Source organism: Leucoraja erinacea, chromosome 42 (assembly GCF_028641065.1).
Source record: "Leucoraja erinacea ecotype New England chromosome 42, Leri_hhj_1, whole genome shotgun sequence".
Taxonomy (NCBI): Eukaryota; Metazoa; Chordata; class Chondrichthyes; order Rajiformes; family Rajidae; genus Leucoraja; species Leucoraja erinaceus.
This window is the reverse complement of record NC_073418.1, coordinates 1,404,056-1,429,227: the sequence shown is the minus strand read 5'-3', so window position 1 is coordinate 1,429,227 and position 25,172 is coordinate 1,404,056. Positions and strand designations below refer to the sequence as shown.

Sequence of the window (25,172 nt, the reverse complement as noted above, 5' to 3'; positions counted from 1 at the left end):
TCGGAGTCGGAGCCGGAGCCGTTTGTTTTTGTTGTTTTTAAACCCGTTGTTTATCGCTCAGTGTTTTCTAACCCCCTCCCTCCTCTCCTCACCTCTCATCTCCTGCTTCATCCGTTATTCCGGCTGCGAAACGCTCCGAAAAGAAGTAGGAAGATGGTGAAGATATTCGTGGGCAACTTGTCGCGGCCCACAACCGTCGACGAGATCCGATCCCTGTTCGAGAAGTACGGGCCGGTCAGCGAGTGCGACCTGATCAAGGTGGGGACACGGGCCCGGACACGGACACGGACACGGACACGGGCACGGCTGTGGGGGCCCGGGCACGGACACGGACACGGACACGGACACGGACACGGGCACGGGCACGGGCACGGGCACGGACACGGACACGGGCACGGACACGGGCACGGACACGGACACGGGCACGGACACGGGCACGACACGGACACGGACACGGGACACGGACACGGGCACGGACACGGGCACGGACACGGACACGGACACGGGGACACGGACACGGACACGGACACGGACACGGACACGGACACGGGCACGGGCACGGGCACGGGCACGGACACGGACACGGCTGTGGGGACACGGGCACGGGCACGGACACGGGCACGGGCACGGGCACGGACACGGGCTGTGGGGACATGGGCACGGACACGGGCACGGGCACGGACACGGGACACGGGCACGGACACGGACACGGACACGGGACACGGGCACGGCTGTGGGGGCCCGGGGACTCGGGCACGGACACGGACACGGACACGGACACGGACACGGGCACGGACACGGCACGGACACGGGCACGGACACGGGCACGGACACGGGCACGGACACGGACACGGACACGACACTGGCACGGACACGGGCACGGGCACGGGCACGGACACGGGCACGGGCACGGCTGTGGGGACACGGACACGGGCACGGACACGGCACCAAGACATTGTGGGGACACGGGGCACGGGCACGGACACGGGCACGGACACGGGCTGTGGGGACACGGACACGGGCACGGGCACGGGACACGGACACGGGCACGGACACGGACACGGACACGGCTAGACACGGACACGGACACGGCTGTGGGGACACGGGCACGGACACACGGCACGGGCACGGACACGGACACGGGCACGGACACGGGCACGGACACGGGCACGGACACGGGCACGGGCACGGGCATGGCTGTTGTGGGGACACGGACACGGACACGGACACGGGCACGGGCACGGACACGGGCACGGACATGGCTGTGGGGACACGGACACGGACACGGACATGGCTGTGGGGACACGGGCACGGACACGGACACGGACACGGCTGTGGGGACACGGGCACGGACACGGGCACGGGCACGGGCACGGACACGGGCACGGGCACGGACACGGACACGGCTGTGGGGACCACGGGACACGGGCACGGACACGGACACGGGCACGGGCACGGGCACGGACACGGACACGGACACGGCTGTGGGGACACGGGCACGGGCACGGACACGGACACGGACACGGGACACGGCTGTGGGGCACGGGACACGGACACGGGCACGGACACGGACACGGCTGTGGGGACACGGGCACGGACACGGGCACGGGCACGGGCACGGGCACGGACACGGGCACGGGCACGGGCACGGACACGGGCACGGGCACGGACACGGCTGAGGGGGCCCGGACACGGACACGGACACGGGACGTGGGGCACGGGCACGACGGCCCGGACACGGGCACGGGCACGGGCACGGGCACGGACACGGGCACGGACACGGGCACGGACACGGTGGTTTGGGGACACGGACACGGACACGGACACGGGCACGGACACGGGCACGGCACGGACACGGGCACGGGCACGGACACGGGCACGGACACGGCACGGACACGGACACGGACACGGACTGGCTGTGGGACACGGACACGGACACGGGCACGGACACGGACACGGGCACGGACACGGGCCCGGACACGGACACGGGCACGGACATGGCTGTGGGGACACGGGACACGGGCACGGACACGGACACGGACACGGACACGGGCACGGGCACGGACATGGCTGTGGGGACACGGACACGGACACGGGCACGGGCACGGGCTGTGGGGACATGGGCACGGGCACGGGCACGGGGCTGTGGGGGACACGGGCACGGACGGACACGGACACGGGCACGGGCACGGACACGGTGGGGGCACGGACACGGACACGGACACGGACACGGACTGGGACACGGGCGGACACGGGACACGGACACGGACACGGACACGGACACGGGCACGGACACACGGGCACGGACACGGACACGGACACACGGACACGGACACGGGCACGGACACGGTGGTTGTGGGGCACGGGCACGGGCACGGACACGGACACGGACACGGGCACGGACACGGACACGGTGGTTGTGGGGACACGGGCACGGACACGGACACGGCACGGTGACACGGACACGACACACGGACACGGGCACGGACTGCACTGGCACGGACACGGACACGGACACGGACACGGGCACGGACATGGCTGTGGGGACACGGACACGGGCACGGGCTGTGGGGGACACACGGGCACGGACACGGACACGGGCACGGTGGTTGTGGGGACACGGGCACGGACACGGGCACGGGACACGGGCACGGTGGTTGTGTGGGACACGGGCACGGGCACGGACACGGGCACGGACACGGGCACGGGCTGTGGGGACACGGGCACGGACACGGGCACGGACACGGCACGGTGGTTGTGGGGACACGGGCACGGGCACGGACACGGGCACGGACACGGGCACGGACACGGGGCTGGCTGTGGGGGCACGGGCACGGGCACGGGCACGGGCACGGTGGCTGTGGGGACACGGGCACGGGACACGGGCACGGGCACGGACACGGACACGGTGGGGGCACGGGCACGGACACGGTGGCTGTGGGGACACGGACACGGTGGCTGTGGGGACACGGGCACGGGCACGGGCACGGTGGTTGTGGGGACACGGGCACGGGCACGGACACGGACACGGGCACACGGGCACGGTGTGGGGCACGGACACGGGCACGGACACGGACACGGTGGCTGTGGGGACACGGGCACGGGCACGGACACGGACACGGGCACGGACACGGACATGGCTGTGGGGACACGGGACACGGACACGGACACGGGCACGGGGACACGGGCACACGGGGCACGGGCACGGACACGGGCACGGGCACGGACCCGGGCACGGACACGGACACGGGCACGGACACGGACATGGCTGTGGGGACACGGACACGGGCACGGACACGGACACGGGACACGGACACGGACACACGGGCACGGCTGTGGGGGACACGGACACGGACGACGGGCACGGGCACGGACACGGACACGGACACGGACACGGGCACGGCTGTGGGGACACGGACACGGACACGGGACACGGCTGTGGGGACACGGACAACGGACACGGACACGGACACGGGGCACGGGCACGGACATGGACATGGCTGTGGGGGACCCGGACACGGACACGGACACGGACACGGACACGGGCACGGACACGGGCACGGGCACGGACACGGGCACGGACACGGACACGGACATGGCTGTGGGGACACGGAGACGGGCAGGGACACGGGCACGGGCACACGGCTGGGACACGGACACGGACATGGCTGTGGGGACACGGACACGGACACGGGCACGGACACGGGCACGGGCACGGGCACGGACACGGACACGGACATGGCTGTGGGGACACGGACACGGACACGGACACGGGCACGTGCACGGGCACGGGCACGGACACGGGCACGGACACGGGCACGGGCACGGACCCGGACACGGGCACGGACACGGGCACGGACACGGGCACGGACTCGGTGGCTGTGGGGGCACGGGCACGGGCACGGGCACGGTGGCTGTTGTGTGGAGGGAGGGAGGGAGTGGACAGGTGGCGCCGAACACCATTCACAGCAGTGAATGACCAACATGCACATATGTACGCACACACTAATTGACATTAACTGACACTAAGAAATTAATATTGAATTGCTAAACTTGCAGTGTAAACTTACGGGTCCTTTTCACAATGGCAGGCAGTGACTAGTGGGGTACCGCAAGGCTCAGTGCTGGGACCCCAGCTATTTATTATATATATTAATGATCTTGATGAGGGAATTGAAGGCAATATCTCAAAGTTTGTGGATGACACTAAGCTGGGGGGCAGTGTTAGCTGTGAGGAGGATGCTAGGAGACTGCAAGGTGACTTGGATAGGCTGGGTGAGTGGGCAAATGTTTGGCAGATGCTGTATAATGTGGATAAATGTGAGGTTATCCATTTTGGTGGCAAAAACGGGAAAGCAGACTATTATCTAAATGGTGGCCGACTGGGAAAAGGGGAGATGCAACGAGACCTGGGTGTCATGGTACACCAGTCATTGAAAGTAGGCATGCAGGTGCAGCAGGCAGTGAAGGAAGCGAATGGTATTTTAACATTCATAGCAAAAGGATTTGAGTAAAAGGAGTTGAGGACAGAGGGTAGTTGAGGCCAGTTCATTGGCTATATTTAAGAGGGAGTTAGATGTGGCCCTTGTGGCTAAAGGGATCAGGGGGTATGGAGAGAAGGCATGTACAGGATACTGAGTTGGATGATCAGCCATGATCATAGTGAATGGCGGTGCAGGCTCGAAGGGCCGAATGGCCTCTACTCCTGCACCTAATTTCTATGTTTCTATGAGTATAGGAGCAGGGAGGTTCCACTGCAGTTGTACAGGGTCTTGGTGAGACCACACCTGGAGTATTGCGTACAGTTTTGGTCTCCTAATCTGAGGAAATACATTGTTGCCATAGAGGGAGTACAGAGACGGTTCACCAGACTGATTCCTGGGATGTCAGGACTTTCATATGAAGAAAGACTGGATAGACTCGGTTTGTACTCGCTAGAATTTAGAAGATTGAGGGGGGATCTTATAGAAACTTACAAAATTCTTAAGGGGTTGGACAGGCTGGATGCAGGAAGATTGTTCCCGATGTTGGGGAAGTTCAGAACAAGGGGTCACAGTTTAAGGATAAGGGGGAAGTCTTTTCAGATTCAGATTCAAACTTTATTGTCATTGTCCAGTGTACAGTCCAGAGACAACAAAATGAAGTTAGCATCTCCATAGTTTAAGAATAAGGAGTCAGCCATTTATAATGGGGACGAGGAAACACTTTTTCTCACAGTTGAGAAACAGTTGAGTGGTGAATCTGTGAAATTCTCACAGAAGGTAGTTGAGGCCAGTTCATTGGCTATATTTAAGAGGGAGTTAGATGTGGCCCTTGTGGCTAAAGGGATCAGGGGGTATGGAGAGAAGGCAGGTACGGGATACTGAGTTGAATGATCAGCCATGATCATATTGAATGGCGGTACAGGCTCGAAGGGCCGAATGGCCTACTCCTGCACCTATTTTCTATGTAAAATCTGGAGTGTTCGTGAGTTTGGACTGAATTCGTTCATTCACTAGACCACAAACAAATCTGGCGTGCAATGCGCGTCAGAGAAAGGTTCCAAAGTTACAGTGCACAGTTAAGTTGTTCAAAGCAACAATGTACTCATTGATTGCCTCATTCAGCTTTCGTTTCTAGTGCCAAATTTATAATTTTCTGCAATTTCCAGAGGCTTTGGGTTGAAATGCTCCTTCATAATGTCATTGAATGGCACGTCTTTTGCCTTTATGGGCAAAAGGACATTCACGAGTTTGCCATACACTTCAGGACCGATCTCCATGAGCAGAATCGCTTTCATATACGTTCGCAAACAGCCTTATTTGTTTGAGTCTCTATCTCTCCTTCAGCACTAATCTCCATTATGTTGTTTCCCAGCATGTGAATGTAAAGTGCAAATGCACGTGCTATTGCTTGTGTATAGGAGGAATTGATTTAATTTGATTTGTAACCTCTATGTCCTTGTCCTTCAACAGAATTATGGCTTTGTGCACATGAAGGACAGGGAGGCAGCAAAGGAGGCAATTGAGAATCTGCATCACTATAAGCTGCATGGCGTCTGCATCAATGTCGAGGCCAGCAAGGGTGGGTCCAAGTCGTCCACCAAACTTCACGTGGGTAACTTAGGCAGTGGTTGCACCAGCCAGGAGCTGCAGGCCAAATTTGAGGAGTATGGGACGGTCCTGGAGTGCGATATCGTTAAGGACTACGCCTTTGTGCATTTGGAGAGGAGTGAGGATGCCATGGAAGCCATCAGGGGACTCGATGGCACAGAATTCAAAGGTGAAATTCCTGGAAGTGGCTTATTCAAAATGCTTTGTTTTATGGTGATGTACCAATTTGGTGCATATGCATGTACTCTTCACTGCTGGCTTAATTCTGTCCAAATACAATGCATAATATCTGTGGCATGTTCTTTTGAGCTCTGCAGTGTCCCCTTGAAGGACTGCAGTGATCTAAAGTGTTGAATAATGCTCAGTCTCTTTGCTTCTGCATTGAGCAACATACTATTTTTTATTGATGTATGAGGGCTTTCAATTTCTGCATTAGGTGCTCATCAAGTGGGAATACTTTCATGGTGAACATAAATTTAAATCTGATCTACAGACTGTTGGAATATTTTGAAGTTACTAAGTCTCTGGAACTTGTCTCAGTAGCATCTAAGATTGCATTACCTTGTTTCAATAACATCCAAGTCAAAAAGTATCTTTGTCAGGATGTCCAGTGGGAAACAGGCTACTTCTAGTCATTTAAAAGTGGCACAGATCATAAAATGTCACAACAATTTAGCGCTGCCGAGCCGATAAATCTACATAGTAAATCTACATTGTATCTCATAGAAAATATGTATAGTGTTGTAGTGCGTGGGTCTCAAAATTAGGCAAGTAGTCTGAAGTTTGAGAAGCACTTTACTTTAATTATTCAGGGGAAACGAATCCAAGAAAAATACCCTGGTTTTATACCCTCCGGGTGGGCCGCCTCCGGACGGCTCTGTGCCGAGTCGGCAATATAATGGCACGCCCCTTAGGAGCCGCACAGTGTATTATTTCAATATGGTGAGGGTGGCCATTGGCTCTTGATCAGCCATTCAATATGATCATGGCTGATCATCCAAATCACTACCCTGTTCCTGCTTTTTCCCCATATCACTTGATTTGTTTAGTCCTGAGAGTGAAATCTAAAACTCTTGAAAACATCCAGTGATTTGGCCAAATAGTTGGCTTAGTTTCCCCACTATCTTGCTGGGTTATACCTACTCAGCAACTGCTGCAAGTTAGAGTGTTATTATTTTTCCTTTAGTCCATTGGGCACCTGATATATATCTATATATCCAATTTATGGGCTGTCCTTGAATTGAGAAAATTGTACAACTTTCCACATCAACGACCCAATAGCATAATTTAACATTATTAAACATCTTAAGGGGATATTGTTATGTGTTGTATTCATGCAGCTGAGATGGAAGTAATTGTGTCAGTGAAATCTTTGCATCTAGCCCAGATACTCTTTGTACTCTCCCAGCTGCGTGGTTGGATATATGCATGTTTGCTGGTTACATTCTTCTGCCATTTCATTGGCAAGTTAAATACAGGCACTCTCCGACTTGCATAATTGTGTGTAATCGGTGACTTGTATAAACTTGCATTGACACAGTTGTAATCGTAATTAATTTACTAGCCAAGTATGTTTTGTAACATACAAAGATTTTAGTTTTGTCATACCAAAAACAAGCAACAAGACCCACAACTACATGAAAATTAACATAAACATCCACCATATTCCCCAGTGTGATGGAAGGCAATAAAGTCTTAACTTCTTTCCTCCTTTTCTCCCGCGGTCGGGGCAAACAAACCACCTGTAGTCGGGTGAAGTCGATCCCTAACCAGGGACCGCGAGCTCCACGGTGTTAAGTCCGCACCTCCCACGGTTGGAGCTCCCTCGAGGTGAGAGATTGCTCTGGCGTTCACTGTGACCCGGCAGCAGTCAAGACTAAGAGAGCTGTTGGACTCTTTTGAGCTTGTCGAGGCATGGCAGAATTTCCATCCTGACTCTAGTGCCTTCTTGTACAGGTGTGAGGGTGGTTGTTCACGTATTGACCACTTGTACGTTTCCAAGGGCAATGTGACTTGTGTCTCGGCGGCCTCCATGCGTCCGATGCCGTGTTCGGACCACTGCCTGGTCCGAGTGGACTTTATCCCAGCGTGCACACGGGCATGGTCTGCGTATTGGCATTCTTGTGTATTGGTAAGAAGGGAGCACTGAGGGACTTGCAGCTTAGGAGGTCCCGGGGCGATATGTGAGGTCGCAAGTCCAGATATTGCATGATCTGGACCACGCCTCCCCCTTTTTCTTCTCTCTGGAGTAGTGGCGAGGAGCCCGCAGGCAGCTCGTTGAGTTGCTTGCAAATGATGGCTCCTCTGTCACAGATCCAGAGAGCATTTGTGCCTCGGTTCGGTCTTACTACAGGACTGTGTTCTCCGTGGGTACATCTAGTGGGGATGCGCAGGGGGTCCTGTAGGAGGGCTTACCCTTAGTGTGCAAAGACGTTGCTGAACGCCTCGTTGATCCCTTAACTCTGGAGGAGCTGACTGCTACCCTGCATCAGGGGGGGGGGGGGGGGGGGGTGGGGGGGGGGGGGGGGGGGGGGGGGGGGGGGGGGGGGGGGGGGGGGGGGGGGGGGGGGGGGGGGGGGGGGGGGGGGGGGGGGGGGGGGCAAGTCCCCAGGACTGGATGGGCTGACGGTGGATTTTCTTAGAGCCTTCTGGGATGTCCTCGGGGATGACTATATGAAGGTCCCGGAGGAGAGCCTGGCGACCGGGGAGATGCCCTTTTCGTGGCGCAGGGCAGTCGTTGCCCTGCTACCGAAGAAGGGCGATCTCCGCCTTTTGAAGAACTGGCGCCCGGTCCCTCTCCTCAGCACAGATTCCAAAATCTTTGAATAGGCAATGGCGAACCACCTGGGCTCCGTGCTGGCCGTGTGGGACGACAGATGGCGCAATGGGCTAAGTGTTCGGCTGGCGACCGGAAGGTAGCCGGTTCGAATCCCGCTTGGAGTGCATACTGTCGTTGTGTCCTTGGGGCAAGACACTTCACCCACCTTTGCCTGTGTGTAAATGTAATGTAATTATGTGAAGCACTTTGGGGTCAATGCAAGTTGACTAAAAATGTGCTATATAAATAAGATTATTATTATAAGTGATCCACCCTGACCAGTCCTACACAGTCCCGGGCCGGTCCATCCAGGACAATATACATCCTGGATGTATACAGGGGGCTGGACAATCAGTCGCCTTTCTCTCCCTTGACCAGGAGAAAGGTGGATCATGACTACCTTCTTGAGACTCTACAGGCGTTCGGATTTGGACCGCACTTCGTGGCCAGAGTACGCTGCTGCGGTGTGCCTTGTTGAGGTCAACGGTTCTTTGTTGGCACCCATTCACTTTAGGAGGGGGGTAAGTCAGGGATGTCCCATGTCCGGCCAGCTGTATTCCGTCTGTGTAGAGCCATTCCTGTGCCTTCTACGTAGGTGGTTGACAGGCCTGTCTCTACCTGGGCTGGGGGTGGAGGTGGTTCTTTCGACCTACACCGATGCTGTCCTTTTGATGTTCACCGACCCTGTTGACCTGCGGAGGATGCGCGAGTGCCAGCAGGTTTACTCAGCTGCATTCTCCGCCAGGATCAACTGGGGGAAGTGTTCTGGTCTCCTGGTGGGTCAGTGGGAGATGGACTCCCTGCCGGAGGAGATGACATCTTATACGTTGAGCACCAAGCACCTCCTCTACCTGGGGGTCTACCTGTGGCTCACTGAGGGGGCTTGGCCAGCGAACTGGTAGGAGCTAGAGGCGAAAGTCGTTGCCCGGCTAGGGCCTTGGTCAGTCCTTCTTGGTGTGCTCTCTTACCGGCGGAGACCATTGGTAATAAACCAGCTGGTGACCTCTATGTTGTGGTACCGCTGGCCACTCTGGTCCCACCCTCTTTATTTGTCACCATGATCCAGAGGAGGTTGATGAACTTCTTCTAGGGAGGGAAGAATCATTGAGTCTCTGCAGGGGTTCTGAGTCTCCCGTTGGAGGAGAGCAGTCAGGCACTGGTTTGCGTCCGTACCCAGGTTGTGGCTCTCCACCTCACAACCCTGCAGAGGTATATGTATTCCGTGTGTCCACATAGATGGCACGCGCTGGCGATTTACTTTTTCCGCCAGGGTCGCTGCCTTCAGGAGGGCACACAGCTCTCAGTAGCGGGCATCAGTCGACACGCTAGGAGGGTTTAGCGAGATATACTTAAAGCCAGGAATCTGGTCACCTTCAGCCAGGGAGCTGCTCCACAGGGTGAGGGAGGTGTTGTGGTTGCGAGGGTGGACGGTCCTGACCCTGTTACGGTGGGTGTCAAGGTGAGGCGTGTGAATGGAGCGATTCCGGCCGAGCTTGTCCCCGCTGCATCGGAATTGCTCATAGGACCTACGGCCCGGATCCCGGGCCTTTCTGAGATGCCAAGAGGCGCCTGTGACGCGGAGAGGCGCGTACTGTACAGGCTGCTCCTGTATACTCTGCACTTCCTTGCTCTTTTCTTCGGTCCGGATATGCCCCGGCGGTCTGTGTTACCACCTGACGGCGGGAGTAGTGGAGGTCTCTCTATAAGGGAGTCCTCCCTCTTTACACCTGCGACCTGGGGTAACAGATACTTGAGCCAGTTCACGGACTGGCTAGCTACCTGTCACTTCTGCGGCGAGGAAGAGACCATGTTCCATTTGTACATGCAGTGTGAGGCGTTGCAACCCCTGTTCGACAATCTGAAGGGGCTGTTCCTCAAGTTTTAATCCCACACTCCTGATATTTGGGACCCCGGTACAGAGGGGGAGAGGGGGGGGGGGGGTCTCCCTGTCTTCTGCTCCTGGGCCTGGCCAAGATGGCCAGGCAGCGGGTAGTCGACGGCCGAACCAGGGTTGACTGCCTACACCATGTTTGGGCCTACACCCATGCCTGCGTGTCCTTGGAGAGGTAACACGCAGTGTCCACATGGACTTTGGAAGCCTTCCGTGAACGCTGGTTGCCACGGTGAGTTGAGTGTTTTGTTGATAAAGTAGGCGTATATTAATTTGATGATCGTTTGTTTGTAAAACTGTCAACATAGGCAGTCTTTGATTTTGCTAATTTGTATATATATATATTTTTTTTTTGAATAAAAGTATAATTTTTAAAAATGGTTGGAGCTGCCGAGGTTGATCCCCAGCAAGAGGCTGTCAGCTCCACAATGTCTCCGTCGAGGAAAGAGATAACAAAAAGTTATTCCAACCCGCCACATAATACAGAACTAAAAATACACTAAAATATACATTTAACAACAGACTAAAAACAACGAAGAAGAAAAAGAAGAGATAAACTGTTGGTAGATTCTTTAAGCCCATTGGCGCCCACATGATCACCGTGTCGGATAGAATATTTACATGTGCACAGTAACGCAGTGTTTCCAATTAAGGTAACATCTGACTTGCACAGCGTCCGCGGGGCGTAATCCTTGAATAATATTCAGCGTCCGTATTGAATTATTTCCATTAACCTTCCCTATGATGTGTCTTCTTTATCATTTTTTTCTGTTAACGGATCATGTATATGAACACTTGAAAAATACATTTTGTAAAGTTTAGGTAACTGGTTGTAATTATGTTCTGGTCATGCCCATGGACACTTGGGAGAGGTTCTGCCTCCTTAAGATGCCTGTGGCAAATGTAATAGTTTCATCGTAATGAAATAACTAAGATCCAGAAGAATGGGGGTCTCTTGTGTCACTAGAGTGCGAGATTCAGCCATGTCTGCTTCATTCTAGTTTACTGAATGAAAAAATGTCATCATGTACCCAAGTGCGATTGGAATTTGCTTTTGTTTGTCAGAATAGGAAATGGTGCTGCGAAGGAGTGCTGCACTTCCCATTTCAAGTCATTATGAATGCCAAAGAGCACATGTGAGTAAGTAATATTGTGAATTTGGGCAGGAATAAAATGTCTGCCCACCAATTATTCCAAATGAATGGGTTTGACCTGGCCCTTTAGAAAGGATACTTCAATGCACAGATATGGAAATTGACAGGCATTTCTCTAGTTGATGCCTAACCCATACTAATTTTTGTGGCATTTATATCGCTCGTTCCACACCAGATATATGGCCATCAGAACAATGGTTACGGCTTCTTGAAATCAGATTGCGATCATTGAAGAATTGGCATCAGTTGTGGGACCCTTTTGCAAAATGCATGAAGAGTGAGACACATGTGCATTGTTGTGTCCGGTTGGGTTTTTTTGTTGTTGCATTTGTGCTCTTTTCCTTAAAGTTAGCCATAAGAGCTAGGAAAGATGTCTCACAAATATTGTCAGTACTGAGAAGAATTTGGGATTGAAATCCAAGATGACCATGTTATCACCAAGAAAAAATGGATGAGAAGAGTCCTCTGGATTCCTGCGGTAATTTTGCCTGGGTCCATCAAAAAATAAACTGTCGGAAGAACTCTGCCTGTTAGGCAGCACCAAGAAACAAAATTGCTCCGCAGCTTTTTCCCCATCTTCCAACAGCTTAAACTCTGCAAATGTGTACAAAATGCACACCCACGTACTAATTAAATGTTTAAGTAGGAACTGCAGATGCTGGAAAATCGAAGGTAGACAAAAATGCTGGAGAAACTCAGTGGGTGCAGCAGCATCTCTGGAGCGAAGGAAATAGGCAAAGTTTCGGGCAGAAACCCTTCTTCAGCCCGAAACATTGCCTATTTCCTTCGCTCCATAGATGCTGCTGCACCCGCTGAGTTCCTCCAGCATTTTTTGTCTACCTACTAATTAAATGTACCCTGTTTCTTTTGTGGCCAATGAGCTCCAGCTCATACTAACGTCTGGGTGAAGATATTTTTTTCTCTTGTCAATTTCTTCTGATTTTAAATCGGTGTCCCAAAATGGATTTTGAGTAATGGTTTCTACTTTACTTTCCTTTGTCCAGATTCCACACAACTTTATGTATCCAAAATCAATATCTGCTCACTCTGCTCTGTCTCAACAATAAAAAAAAACACATCCTACATACCATTCATAGATAGACACAAAATGCTGGAGTAAATCAGCATGGCAGGTAGTCTCTCCAGAGAGATGGAATGGGTGATGTTTCGGGTCAAGACCCTTCTTCAGACTCTTTACCATTCTTTTAGCTAAAATATCCAGCGCAAACAAAGTCTTTGTAAATCTCAATAGGTCATTTCTGAAAAGAGATACGCTTTCATTTTGGAAAGCCAGTCAGAAACTCTGATGGTCTCAGAAAAGAAAAAAGCAGTTTTGGTCCCCAGTTGCTGCCTGGCCAACTGACTGTTTTTACCACTGTTTACATTTAAAATTCCAGTATCTGCCATTTTCAAGGTTTTCTAATCTTTTAAATTTGCATTGTACAGTCTTGAAACAATTGTATCTCAATATGTTGTGCCCAGCACTCTTTCAGCTGTGGTATAATAATGATGTACATATTTCAAACCAAAGCTTCCTGCCACTGCATTTCATAGCATGGCTAAATAAAGGAAAGCATCTGGTGCGCCCTTTTAACCACCATTATTTACCCTGCCCTACAGTTCTTAAAAGATCTGTTGACATGCATGCACACACCGATATCCATTTATCACAAAATATGAGGTGCTGTTCCTCCAATTTGCGCTGGGACTCACTCTGACAATGGACCTAGGGTTGAGATTTTTGATTGGAGAAAGGCTAACTTTGAGGAGATGCGAAAGCATTTAAAAGGAGTACATTGGGACAGTTTGTTTTATGGGAAAGATGTGGAAGAGAAATGGAGTACATTTAAAGGTGAAATTTTAAGAGTACAGAATCTATATGTCCCTATTCGGTTGAAAGGAAATCGTAAAAATTGTAAAGAGCCATGGTTTTCAAGGAAAATTGGACACTTGGTTCGGAAAAAGAGGGAGATCTACAATAATTATAGGCAGCATGGAGTAAATGAAGTGCTTGAGGAGTATAAAGAATGTAAAAAGAATCTTAAGAAAGAAATTAGAAAAGCTAAAAGAAGATATGAGGTTGCTTTGGCAAGTAAGGTAAAAGTAAATCCGAAGGGTTTCTACCGCTATATTAATAGCAAAAGGATAACGAGGGATAAAATTGGTCCATTAGAGAGTCAGAGTGGACAACTATCTGCAGAGCCAAAAGAGATGGGGGAGATATTGAACAGTTTCTTTTCTTCGGTATTCACCAAGGAGATGTGAGTTACGGGAAACAAGTAGAGTAGCTATGGAAACTATGAGGATCAAAGAAGAGGAAGTACTGACACTTTTGAGAAATATAAAAGTGGATAAGTCTCCAGGTCCGGACAGGATATTCCCTAGGACATTGAGGGAAGTTAGTGTAGAAATAGCAGGGGCTATGGCAGAAATATTTCAAATGTCATTAGAAACGGGAATAGTGCCGGAGGATTGGCGTACTGCGCATGTTGTTCCATTGTTTAAAAAGGGGTCTAAGAGTAAACCTAGCAATTATAGACCTGTTAGTTTGACGTCAGTGGTGGGCAAATTAATGGAAAGAATACTTAGAGATAATATATATAAGCATCTGGATAAACAGGGTCTGATTAGGAACAGTCAACATGGATGTGTGCCTGGAAGGTCATGTTTAACTAATCTTCTTGAATTTTTTGAAGATGTTACTCGGGAAATTGATGAGGGTAAAGCAGTGGATATTGTATATATGGACTTCAGTAAGGCCTTTGACAAGGTTCCTCATGGAAGGTTGGTTAAGAAGGTTCAATGGTTGGGTATTAATGGTGGAGTAGCAAGATGGATTCAACAGTGGCTGAATGGGAGATGCCAGAGAGTAATGGTGGATGGTTGTTTGTCAGGTTGGAGGCCAGTGACGAGTGGGGTGCCACAGGGATCTGTGTTGGGTCCACTGTTGTTTGTCATGTACATCAATGATCTGGATGATGGTGTGGTAAATTGGATTAGTAAGTATGCAGATGATACTAAGATAGGTGGGGTTGCGGGTAATGAAGTAGAGTTTCAAAGTCTACAGAGAGATTTATGCCAGTTGGAAGAGTGGGCTGAAAGATGGCAGATGGAGTTTAATGCTGATAAGTGTGAGGTGCTACATCTTGGCAGGACAAATCAAAATAGGACGTACATGGTAAATGGTAGGGAATTGAAGAATGTAGGTGAACAGAGGGATCTGGGAATAACTGTGCACAGTTCCCTGAAAGTGGAATCTCATGTAGATAGGGTGGTAAAGAAAGCTTTTGGTGTGCTGGCCTTTATAAATCAGAGCATTGAGTATAGAAGTTGGGATGTAATGTTAAAATTGTCCAAGGCATTGGTGAGGCCAATTCTGGGGTATGGTGTACAATTTTGGTCGCCTAATTATAAGAAGGATGTCAACAAAATAGAGAGAGTACAGAGGAGATTTACTAGAATGTTGCCTGGGTTTCAGCAACTAAGTTACAGAGAAAGGTTGAACAAGTTAGGGCTTTATTCTTTGGAGCGCAGAAGGTTAAGGGGGGACTTGATAGAGGTTTTTAAAATGATGAGAGGGATAGACAGAGTTGACGTGGAAAAGCTTTTCCCACTGAGAGTAGGGAAGATTCAAACAAGGGGACATGACTTGAGAATTAAGGGACTGAAGTTTAGGGGTAACATGAGGGGGAACTTCTTTACTCAGAGAGTGGTAGCTGTGTGGAATGAGCTTCCAGTGAAGGTGGTGGGAGGCAGGTTCGTTTTTATCATTTAAAAATAAATTGGATAGTTATATGGATGGGAAGGGAATGGAGGGTTATGGTCTGAGCGCAGGTATATGGGACTAGGGGAGATTATGTGTTCGGCACGGGAGTAGAAGGGTCGAGATGGCCTGTTTCCGTGCTGTAATTGTTATATGGTTATATGGTTAAAGTACCTGGTGGTTGGGGTGGGAAGGGATGAATTGACGAGAAAGTTGTGGAGGGAACAGTCTCTGGAAAGCAGAAATGGGTGAAGATGGGGGGATGTGGCCAGTAGTTGGATCCTGTTAGAGTTGGAGGATTATATGCTGTATGCGACGGCTGAATGGATGGAAGTTGAGGACAAGAGGGACTCTCCTTGTTACGAGTGTGGGGGGGAGGGGGAGCAAGAGCGAAGCTACAGGATCCTCGATATCCCAATCTTACCTTTCTGTCCTGGGCCTCCTTCATTGTCAGAGTGAGGCCCAATGCAAATTGGAGGAGCAGCACCTCATATTTTGCAAGAGTAGCTTACACCCCTGCGGTATGAACATTGAATTCTCTAACTTCAAACAGCTCTTGCTCTCCATCCCCTCCAGCTTACCAGTTCTCCAACCAGTCATAATGTCGCCGACTACATTCTATCTCTGTCCTGCCCACTACTCTGAAGAAGGGTCTTGACCTGAAACGTCACCTTCAGACAGAGATGCTGCCTGTCCTGCTGAGTTACTCCATCATTTTGTGTTTATCTCGGGTTAGGGATATGCCTGGAGCCACCTCCCTGTTAACCGTTTCATTGTCCTCAATTCATGACTGAATGTGGATGATGGTGGATCTTTGGACTCTCTTGATTTTTTAGATTACTTTGTGATGTATTTTTGAGATTTGGAAAATAAAGGTTGTTGACGGCAGGGAATTAATTGGTCTGGGGATATCTGGGGGGTTTTCGGCGGATTAACCCTCTGATGGACATTATGAGGTGGCCATGCAGTAGGTAAACTTAGTGGATTGGCAGTAGAACAGAGAACATTCTGAAGCTAGACGTTGATGTTGGGTGAGGGAAATGGCCTGATATATTCTCTCCTAATGTAACCCTTCCAATTGCATCCACCATGCATACTCAGTGTTCAAATTATTTTTGGATGTTTCTCCTATTTGGAACAACAGAGGCCAGAATTCTGTTTGCTGATGCTTTCGTCTCTAAATGGATATGCTATATTAAAAAAAAATTGAAAAGCTGGTTTCTATGTTTCATGGATGACTGCAATAGGGTCAGATCTGCACCTGGATATTGCTGGAACAGTTCATATAACCATATAACAATTACAGCACGTAAACAGGCCATCTCGGCCCTACAAGTCCGTGCCGAACAACTTTTTTTCCCTTAGTCCCACCTGCCTGCACTCATACCATAACCCTCCATTCCCTTCTCATCCATATGCCTATCCAATTTATTTTTAAATGATACCAACGAACCTGCCTCCACCACTTCCACTGGAAGCTCATTCCACACTGCTACCACTCTCTGAGTAAAGAAGTTCCCCCTCATGTTACCCCTAAACTTCTGTCCCTTAATTCTGAAGTCATGTCCTCTTGTTTGAATCTTCCCTATTCTCAAAGGGAAAAGCTTGTCCACATCAACTCTGTCTATCCCTCTCATCATTTTAAAGACCTCTATCAAGTCCCCCCTTAACCTTCTGCGCTCCAGAGATTAAAGACCTAACTTGCATCTCTTTACAACCACCTTAAACCATTCACTGTCTGAAGAACAGTATAGCACACGGACCAGGTCTCATCTGCCAGCATGGGATCCATAATCCCTCTATTCCCTGCCCTTCCATGTGCCTATCTGAAAACATTTCATCTGCCCTATTGGATCTGCATCCACCACCTCTGGCAGTGCATTCCAGGCCCCCACCACTGTTTACAAAAAAAAAATAAAAAATCGCTTCCAATTTCCATTACACCTCTTCTTACCAAATAGTTATGCACATTTGGTTCTGACTACCTGATAGTCCAGGCCTTTGGATATTAGTCCAGCAGCTTTACTCTGATATACCCTGATTTAGACATGAAATGGTGGAGAAACTCAGCAGGACAGGCAGCATCTCTGGATAGAAGGAATGGGTGATGTTTCGTCACCCATTCCTTCTTTCCAGAGATGCTGCCTGGCCCGCTGAGTTACTCCAGAATATTTTGTCGTTCTTCGGTTTAAACTAATATCTGCAGTTTCTTCCTATCCTGAGTTGCTGAATGACTGTTTCTACAAAGAAAAAATCCATGTGTGCACCTTCAATTCTCCCCTGTCTGTATTGTCATCATGTGAAGTAATGTGTTTCTTGGTGCAATTGGCTGACGAAGTAAGTGAACAACTCCACAACTGTTTCCAGACATTGAGGTTATGAAGTCATGTAGCTGAGAAATGAGACCTTTGGCCCACTGAGTCCATGGCAACCACCCAGTTACAGTAATCCTAGATTAATGACTATTTTTCCTATTGCTCACCTACTCTCTATGGGTAATTTACTGTAGCCGATCTACCTACCAACCATTCTTGGGGATGTGGGTGGAAGCCAGAGAAATCGGAGAAAACCCAGGCAGACACAAGGAGAATGCATCTTCCCCCACCAACAGCATTTGAAGTCTGGATTCAATGTGCATTTGTAGCATTAGGAGGCGGCAGCTCCACAAACTGCCACTGCTACCTCTAATTTGTATTAAATAGCCAAAATGCTGTGAAATTTATTAAAACTGCCAACAATATTCTATTGGGTTACCTTCTAATCCACAATAATTATGTAAACAACTTGGGCAGAAAGTTTCCTTACTTGGTAACAAACTTTATTGTGGTTAACAAAAAAACCTGTGAGCTACATTAAATCCAACTAACTATAATTGCATTACTGACATTGATTTCATATTCTGTATCCTTTGGAACAAGCATTGGGTTACTTTTTATTTGTGCATGACTGTTTTGCAAAAAGTTAACTCGGCACTCATTGTTCATTGACAACTGAACGTCATTGTATTTGGATCAAATATTCCAACTTTTTATTTCCCAATGAGCAAGTGTATGTTTTCCACACTTTAATTATGAGTTTTGCACTCCACAGCTCGGAGCTATCACGAAAGCCAGTAATCTTGTGGATAAGCTGTGGCTTAAAAAAAAAAGCCAAGTCATCACTGCTCAAGAAATGAGCTTTGCACTTCCAGGCCTGGTTCAGATATACAGTGATTATGTCCTGTGTTAGTTAAGATGTGATGTCATTGTATTGTTTGACAAGCAAAGCAAAGATCCTTATTGATGCTGATGTGTCAGCCAGTGCATCTGGTTAATGTTCTTCATACTGATATTGTATTGCATCTCCTTTTAAAGGCAAACGGCTGCAAGTTGAACTGTCCAAGAGTCGGCTGCGGATGCAACCTGGGATGGGCGAAAAAAACGGCTGTTTCCGGTGTGGTAAAGAAGGCCACTGGTCTAAAGAGTGTCCCAAAGATCAAGGCGGTCTCGAAAGCAGTTTTGATGGCAACTTCTCACGCGATTACCTAGATCCTTTTTCGATGACCGCGCGCCCCATAGCTGGGTATGGAGACCGCCCTCTATACGATGAGCGATACGGGGCCGCCGACTACTACGAGAAGTATCGGGCAGGATCATATGGAGCAGTCGGAGATCCTTATGGACAAGCAGCACAATATACGGCAATTGGCACTTCCCTGCGAGATCGTATCCCCGGTGCGGTAAACCTATACGAGCGGCGGCCATTGTCGACTCCCTCTGCCTATTACGGTCGCGACAGGAGCCCTATACGACGGCAAGCGTCCATGTCTGCTGTGGGCAGTGGATATGGGTTCGAGCGCGGTGGGCTTTCTCCATCTGAGTATGACCATACAAATACTGCCGCGAGGGATGCGTACGCTGCTGCTCAGTACTCTGCAGCTCCGTACTCAGCAGCACAGTACACTGCCGCACAGTATTCTGCTGCTCAATACTCTGCCGCTCAGTACTCTGCCGCGCAGTACTCTGCTGCTGCCGCCGCCCAGTACCCTCGTGCTCAGTACCCCACATACTAACTTAAGGTGAGGATTGTTTAACATTGGTCATGCGTTTGTATTGTCATTGGCTGGTGTTGGGGAGGGTCCAGAGGAGTTTTACGAGAATGATGCTGGGGATGAGTGCGTTTATGTATGATGAGCGTTTGGTGGCTCTGAGCCTGTAATTGCTAGAGTTCAGCAGATGAGAGGGGATGGTATCGAAAACTACCGAATAATGAAAGGCCTGGATATAGTGGATTCAGTAAGGATGTTTCCACTAGTGAGAGATTCTGGGACCAGCGAGCACAGCCTTAAAATAAAAGGACATATCTTTTGAAAGATTGGATGGAATTTCTTAGCTTCTCGCGGGTGAATCTTGGAATTCATTGCCAATGATGGCTGTGGAGGCCAAGTCTTTTAATGAATTTTAAAGTGGAGATTGATAGGTTCTTGATTAGTTAGTGTCAAAAGGTTACGGCGAGAAAAAAGGTGAATGGGATTGAGAGGGAAAGAGGTTCGCCATGATTGAATGGTGGCGTAGACGGGATAAGGTGAATGGCCTAATTTGGTTCCTATGTTTTATAAAGCTCTGGAACGTCAGCCTCCCTTGGTACTCTATGAACGTGAATTACAAAGCATCGGTTGTCACAGTCACGGACTCTATAACCATATAACAATTACAGCACGGAAACAGGCCATCTCGGCCCTACAAGTCCATGCCGAACAACTTTTTTTTCCCTTAGTCCCACCTGTCTGCACTCATACCATAACTCTCCATTCCCTTCTCATCCATATGCCTATCTAATTTATTTTTAAATTATAGGCAACAAACTCTAGGTTTGCATATTATGACCCATGCAAAGGCTGCCATCATTGTGCATGGATTGTTGTCAATCTGCACGGTTATGGTTTTGGCTGGCCTGGTGTGGAATCCTCACTTTTTTTTCCTACCAAGAACCGTGCCTTCAGTTCCCATATGCCCACAGAAATGTTGCTGGGCCTTAATTTGCAGTAATATGGATTGCCATATAATTGTCTTCCCACTGCTGGCCTGTGATTCTGCATTTAAATGTGCAGATCTGATTGGTTATACTTGGCACTGGTAAGTGCTACATGCATTAACAGATATTTGATGCCAAATACATTCTGGAAGGCAAGTAATTCATACAGCCACAGTGAGCTTTATTTTTATTTTTTTGCCCCGTCCCAAATCCATTCACCAAGTTTTATTTTTTTTTTCTTGACAAGAAAAATTTAAGCACGTTGCCTCATTGTGTGGGATGCTATTAGTTTAGAACATGTAAGAGTATGTGACAAAAATGTGGTAGTGGTAGACTGATGCGGTGAGGTCTGTTTTAGAACTGAACTGTGGGAGAGAAGGGATTGACAGGAGGAGAGGATCTAGCCTGATATAAACCGAATAAAAGTTGGAGAGTGCACAAGAGAAGCAGTAGCGGGGAGGCCAAACTGAAGTTAGGGTCTGAGAATAGGAGCAGAGCATTTAGCGCGTCTTCTGCAAAGCCCATTGAGCATTAATTAAACAGTGCTCTGTGTCACTAATCTAGATCGGTGCAATTTGCAGAACCGTTTGACTCCTGTGAAGAAAACCAATTAATATATTATATCTTTATCTCAACTGAAACTCACATTCTAATGGTTCGGGAATATGATTGGGTGTATTGTTTAATTATTTTTCTTCCATCACTAGCAGAGATGTTCCAAGCTCAATTATCATGCCTGATTTTCCTTGGGATGACTTTAACTCGCAACATGGAATCTGACACTTCCCATATCTCTCCATTTCCATGCTGCAATAAACTAGTTGGGTCAGTAGTGAGAATATTAAAGAGAGAAGCAAAGGAAACCTTTGGTGCAGGTTGGGTAAGGTAATGAAGTATATGCCAACAGTTTACCCAGGCAGTTTCTTGCCGTGAAACACAAGGGCAGATAACAGCACCTCAATGAAGCAAAAGAATCACTAAATGTCAACAATTTGAGTGCATCACAATCATTAGGACCAGGGTTAATAAAGATCAAGCCACAAACACAGTTTTCTGGAAATTTGAAATGGAATTTGTAATTTGTGTGAATTTTTTTGTGGTCGATCCTATAGTCATAATGTAAATACCCTTCTGAGAAAGGTGACACCTTTGTCCCACCATTTCAATCTAGCGTTTCCTATTAAGTTTTATTCATTATAGAGAGGCAGTTGGATGCATGCTGTAGTCACATTTTGTATGGACATATACGTTTCGACTTGTATGAGAAGCTGATCAGGAAATCAATAGTCAATTCGCATTCATTGAGCTGCATGGGATACACACGTCCCAGTTTGTTACCTAGTACAAAGGTGGTGATGGCATCAAAGAATAAGCCCTGGAAGGTGTATCTGACAGATGTTGCTACTGTTCAATCCATTCAGCATATTGTCAGTACTTCCATTCTTTGTATTCAGTGGCTAATTGTTTGGCTAAGAGTCTGTGGGCTTGGACAAGAAATGTATCCCAGAGGCCTCTTGCACGAGGTAACATAATAAGTGTTCACTTTTTTCCATACAGTACTGTGAGGTTTCCGGTGCCCTCTCTGCTGACTAAGTGGACTTTAATTTCACAAATCCATAGATGATGTTACAGTTACTCCAAATTTGAGTGTGCAGAAGTAGCGTCACTTCAGTAGTGCAAAAAAATTTGAAGTGCAACTGGTAGCTCCAAAAATCTGCTAAATCTACACCGATCGAGCCTCTACCTTCGTCGTAAAGTCATTTTTATTTGCTAGATAAATCCTGCTAGAGTGGCTGCATTTTTTTCCCTTAGGTTATCTAGTGTACTTGTATTCAGTTTTTAATAACCAAATTTGGAGATTCAATATTGTATTTCGTTGTGCAGACATATGACAATGTACCCACTAGCCTCGGTTAAGTTTTGGGGAAAAAAAGTATATTTGTTGTCAATAACCTTTTTTTGTTATTTACTGAACCGTTAAGTCAAAGATCCAAATAGTGAGGCGTGTTGCTCTTAATAGCAAGGGATGCCCCTTTTCCAGACACTGAGAGGGGTGGTCGTTGATGTGCTACGCAGGTCTTGAGTCTTGGATAGCAGGTATTCTGCCTGCTTCCTGGCCTTGTGTACGGCAACTGATTGAAAGTTGCTAACGTAAATCAAGATGTGGTTGTGTCCCAATTGCAGTCGCTGCTTGGGTACCACAAGGCTAGACTTGTTGGCAGGTCGAGATCAGGATTGTTGAAAAGCATTTGATAAGGTCCCACATTGGGGATAGGTGGGCAAAATTAGGGCACATGGTATTTGGGATAGAGTGCTGACATGGATAGAATATTGGTTGGCAGACAGGAAACAAAGAGTAGGGATTAACGGGTCCCTTTCAGAATGGCAGGCACTAGTGGGGTACCTCAAGGCTCGGTGCTGGGACCGCAGCTATTTACAATATATATCAATGATTTAGATGAAGGAATTCAAAGTAACATTAGCAAATTTGCAGAGTGCCTTTCAAGAGTCTCAAGGACACCTTACAAAAATTTAGCAGGTAGAGGAAAAACATGTAAGGGGAATGAAATAAATAGTAGAGACATGACTTGTACACAAAGTAAAGACAGAATTCAATTCAAAACACAATATGAGGCAATTAATGCACAGATGAAAAGGGAGGGGGACGTGGGGCTAAGGATAGGCAGAGGTGAAGAGATGACACAGATGACGCAAAGCTGGGTGGCAGTGCGAAATGAGGAGGATGCCATGAGAACGGAGTTTGTGTTCTCACTGTGACCGTTGGTTTTCTCCGGGATCTTCGGTTTCCTCCCACGCTCCAAAGATCTACAAGTTAGTAGGTTAATTGGCTTGAGTTGTATACTTGGTATAAGTGTATGTTATCCCTCGTGTGTGTGGGATTGAGTTAATGTGCGGGAATCATTGGTCGGCTCGGGTCCGCTCTGTATCTAAAAACTTAAAAACACTAAACTCAGTTCCCAAAGTGACATCTAAACTTGCTTTCATCTAGCTACAGTCACTACAGTAACTTTTATCCCGCCTTGAGAAAGCAAATTGAAAAGTTGCGTGGACAGGTTGGGGGAATGGGCAGATGCCATGGCAGATGCAGTTTGATGTGGATGAATGTGAGGTTATCCACTTTGGTAGCAAAAACAGGAAGGCAGAATACTTTCTAAATGGTGTCAAGTTGGGAAAAGGGGAAGTACAACGGGATCTGAGGGTCCTTGTTCATCAGTCAATTAAAGTACGCATGCAGGTACACCAGGCAGTGAAGAAAGCAAATGGCATGTTGGCCTTAATAACAAGAGGAGTTGAATATGGGAACAACAAGGTCCTTCTGCAGTGTATAGGGCCCTAGTGAGACCGCACCTGGAGTATTGTGTGCAGTTTTGGTCCCCTAATTTGAGAAAGGACATTCTTGCATTGAGGGAGTGCAGCATAGGTTTACAAGGTTAATTCCCGGGGTGGCGGGACTGTCATATGGTGAGAGAATGGCAAGCTGTGCTTGTATACTCTGGAGTTTAGAGGGATGAGAGGAGATCTTATTGAACCATATAAGATTATTAAAGGTTTGGACATTAAGAACAAAGACGAGGAAACACTTTTCCTCACAGAGCAGTGAGTCTGGAATTCTCTGCCTCAGAGGGCGGTGGAGTCCATTTCTCTGGATACTTTCATGTGCTAGATAGGGCTCTTAAAGATAGGGGATATGGGGAGAAGGCAGGAACGGGATACTGATTGGGGATGATCAGCCATGATCACATTAAATGGCGGTGCTGGCTCGAAGGGCCGAATGGCCTACTCCTGCACCTATTGTCTATTATAGAGTCCTGTTCTTAGTAACATTCTCAGTGGTATGCACCTGTGTGGCGGACAATTCAAAGGCTTGTTTTTAATCAATCTGCACTGTCCCTTCTTTCGCAGGTTTGCTTTGCATCGTGACGAGAGCCGCGGGTCCCCTTGGTACGTGCAGAAACTCGGGTCATATCTTTTGCTTGTTGGTTTTAGTGTGGACACATGTTAGTGCGACACTAACTCTTAAAATATTGGTGTTAATTAGCTGCTGACTCAACTACTCACCAAATTGTGAGCGTTATTTTTAAAAATCTTTTTGGTTTTAATTTTTCTCTGGGTTTCTTATTGCGTTCAGCGAAAATAACGCGTAATTGTGAAACATTTAATTCTGAAGCATTTGGATTTTCTGTAATGCGATTTACAATAAACAAATCAGTATTCAGCCTGAGCGTGTTGCGTCCGAGTTAATCTTTAAAACTGACCGGTGAAGGTATTCAGTAGTATCTTTGTCAGATGTATTAATGCACAGTCTCACCTGATGGTATGTACGTTGGGGCTTACCATCTATGCAGGGGTTTGCGATCAACCTGTCGCGGCGTGCTGCCTACTATTAGATTTTTCGAAGTAGAGACGAGGACAAAGTCTG

The 25,172-nt window shown here is 48.7% G+C and overlaps 1 protein-coding gene across 2 annotated transcripts; it reads left to right on the top strand.

The window, feature by feature from the left end:
- Positions 1-24,971, top strand: LOC129714831 (RNA-binding protein 4B-like). Of its 2 annotated transcripts, XM_055664673.1 has the most exons (4): positions 1-258; positions 5,955-6,261; positions 19,072-19,775; positions 24,656-24,766. In XM_055664673.1, the coding sequence occupies exons 1-3, from the start codon at positions 154-156 to the stop codon at positions 19,767-19,769; spliced, it is 1,110 nt and encodes a 369-aa protein (XP_055520648.1). In that variant the 5' UTR covers positions 1-153; the 3' UTR covers positions 19,770-19,775; positions 24,656-24,766. The 2 variants fall into 2 exon arrangements, with proteins under 2 accessions (XP_055520648.1, XP_055520649.1); XM_055664674.1 differs by lacking the exon at positions 19,072-19,775 and having other exon boundaries at positions 31-258; positions 24,656-24,971.
- Positions 24,972-25,172: the final 201 nt, after the last annotated feature.

Bases quoted from the DNA above. Each gene is read 5' to 3' on its own strand.
- LOC129714831 (XM_055664673.1), top strand. From the start codon at position 154: ATGGTGAAGATATTCGTGGGCAACTTGTCGCGGCCCACAACCGTCGAC. The intron at 259-5,954 runs GTGGGGACACGG...GTCCTTCAACAG, and splicing joins GCGAGTGCGACCTGATCAAG to AATTATGGCTTTGTGCACAT. The intron at 6,262-19,071 runs GTGAAATTCCTG...CTCCTTTTAAAG, and splicing joins CGATGGCACAGAATTCAAAG to GCAAACGGCTGCAAGTTGAA.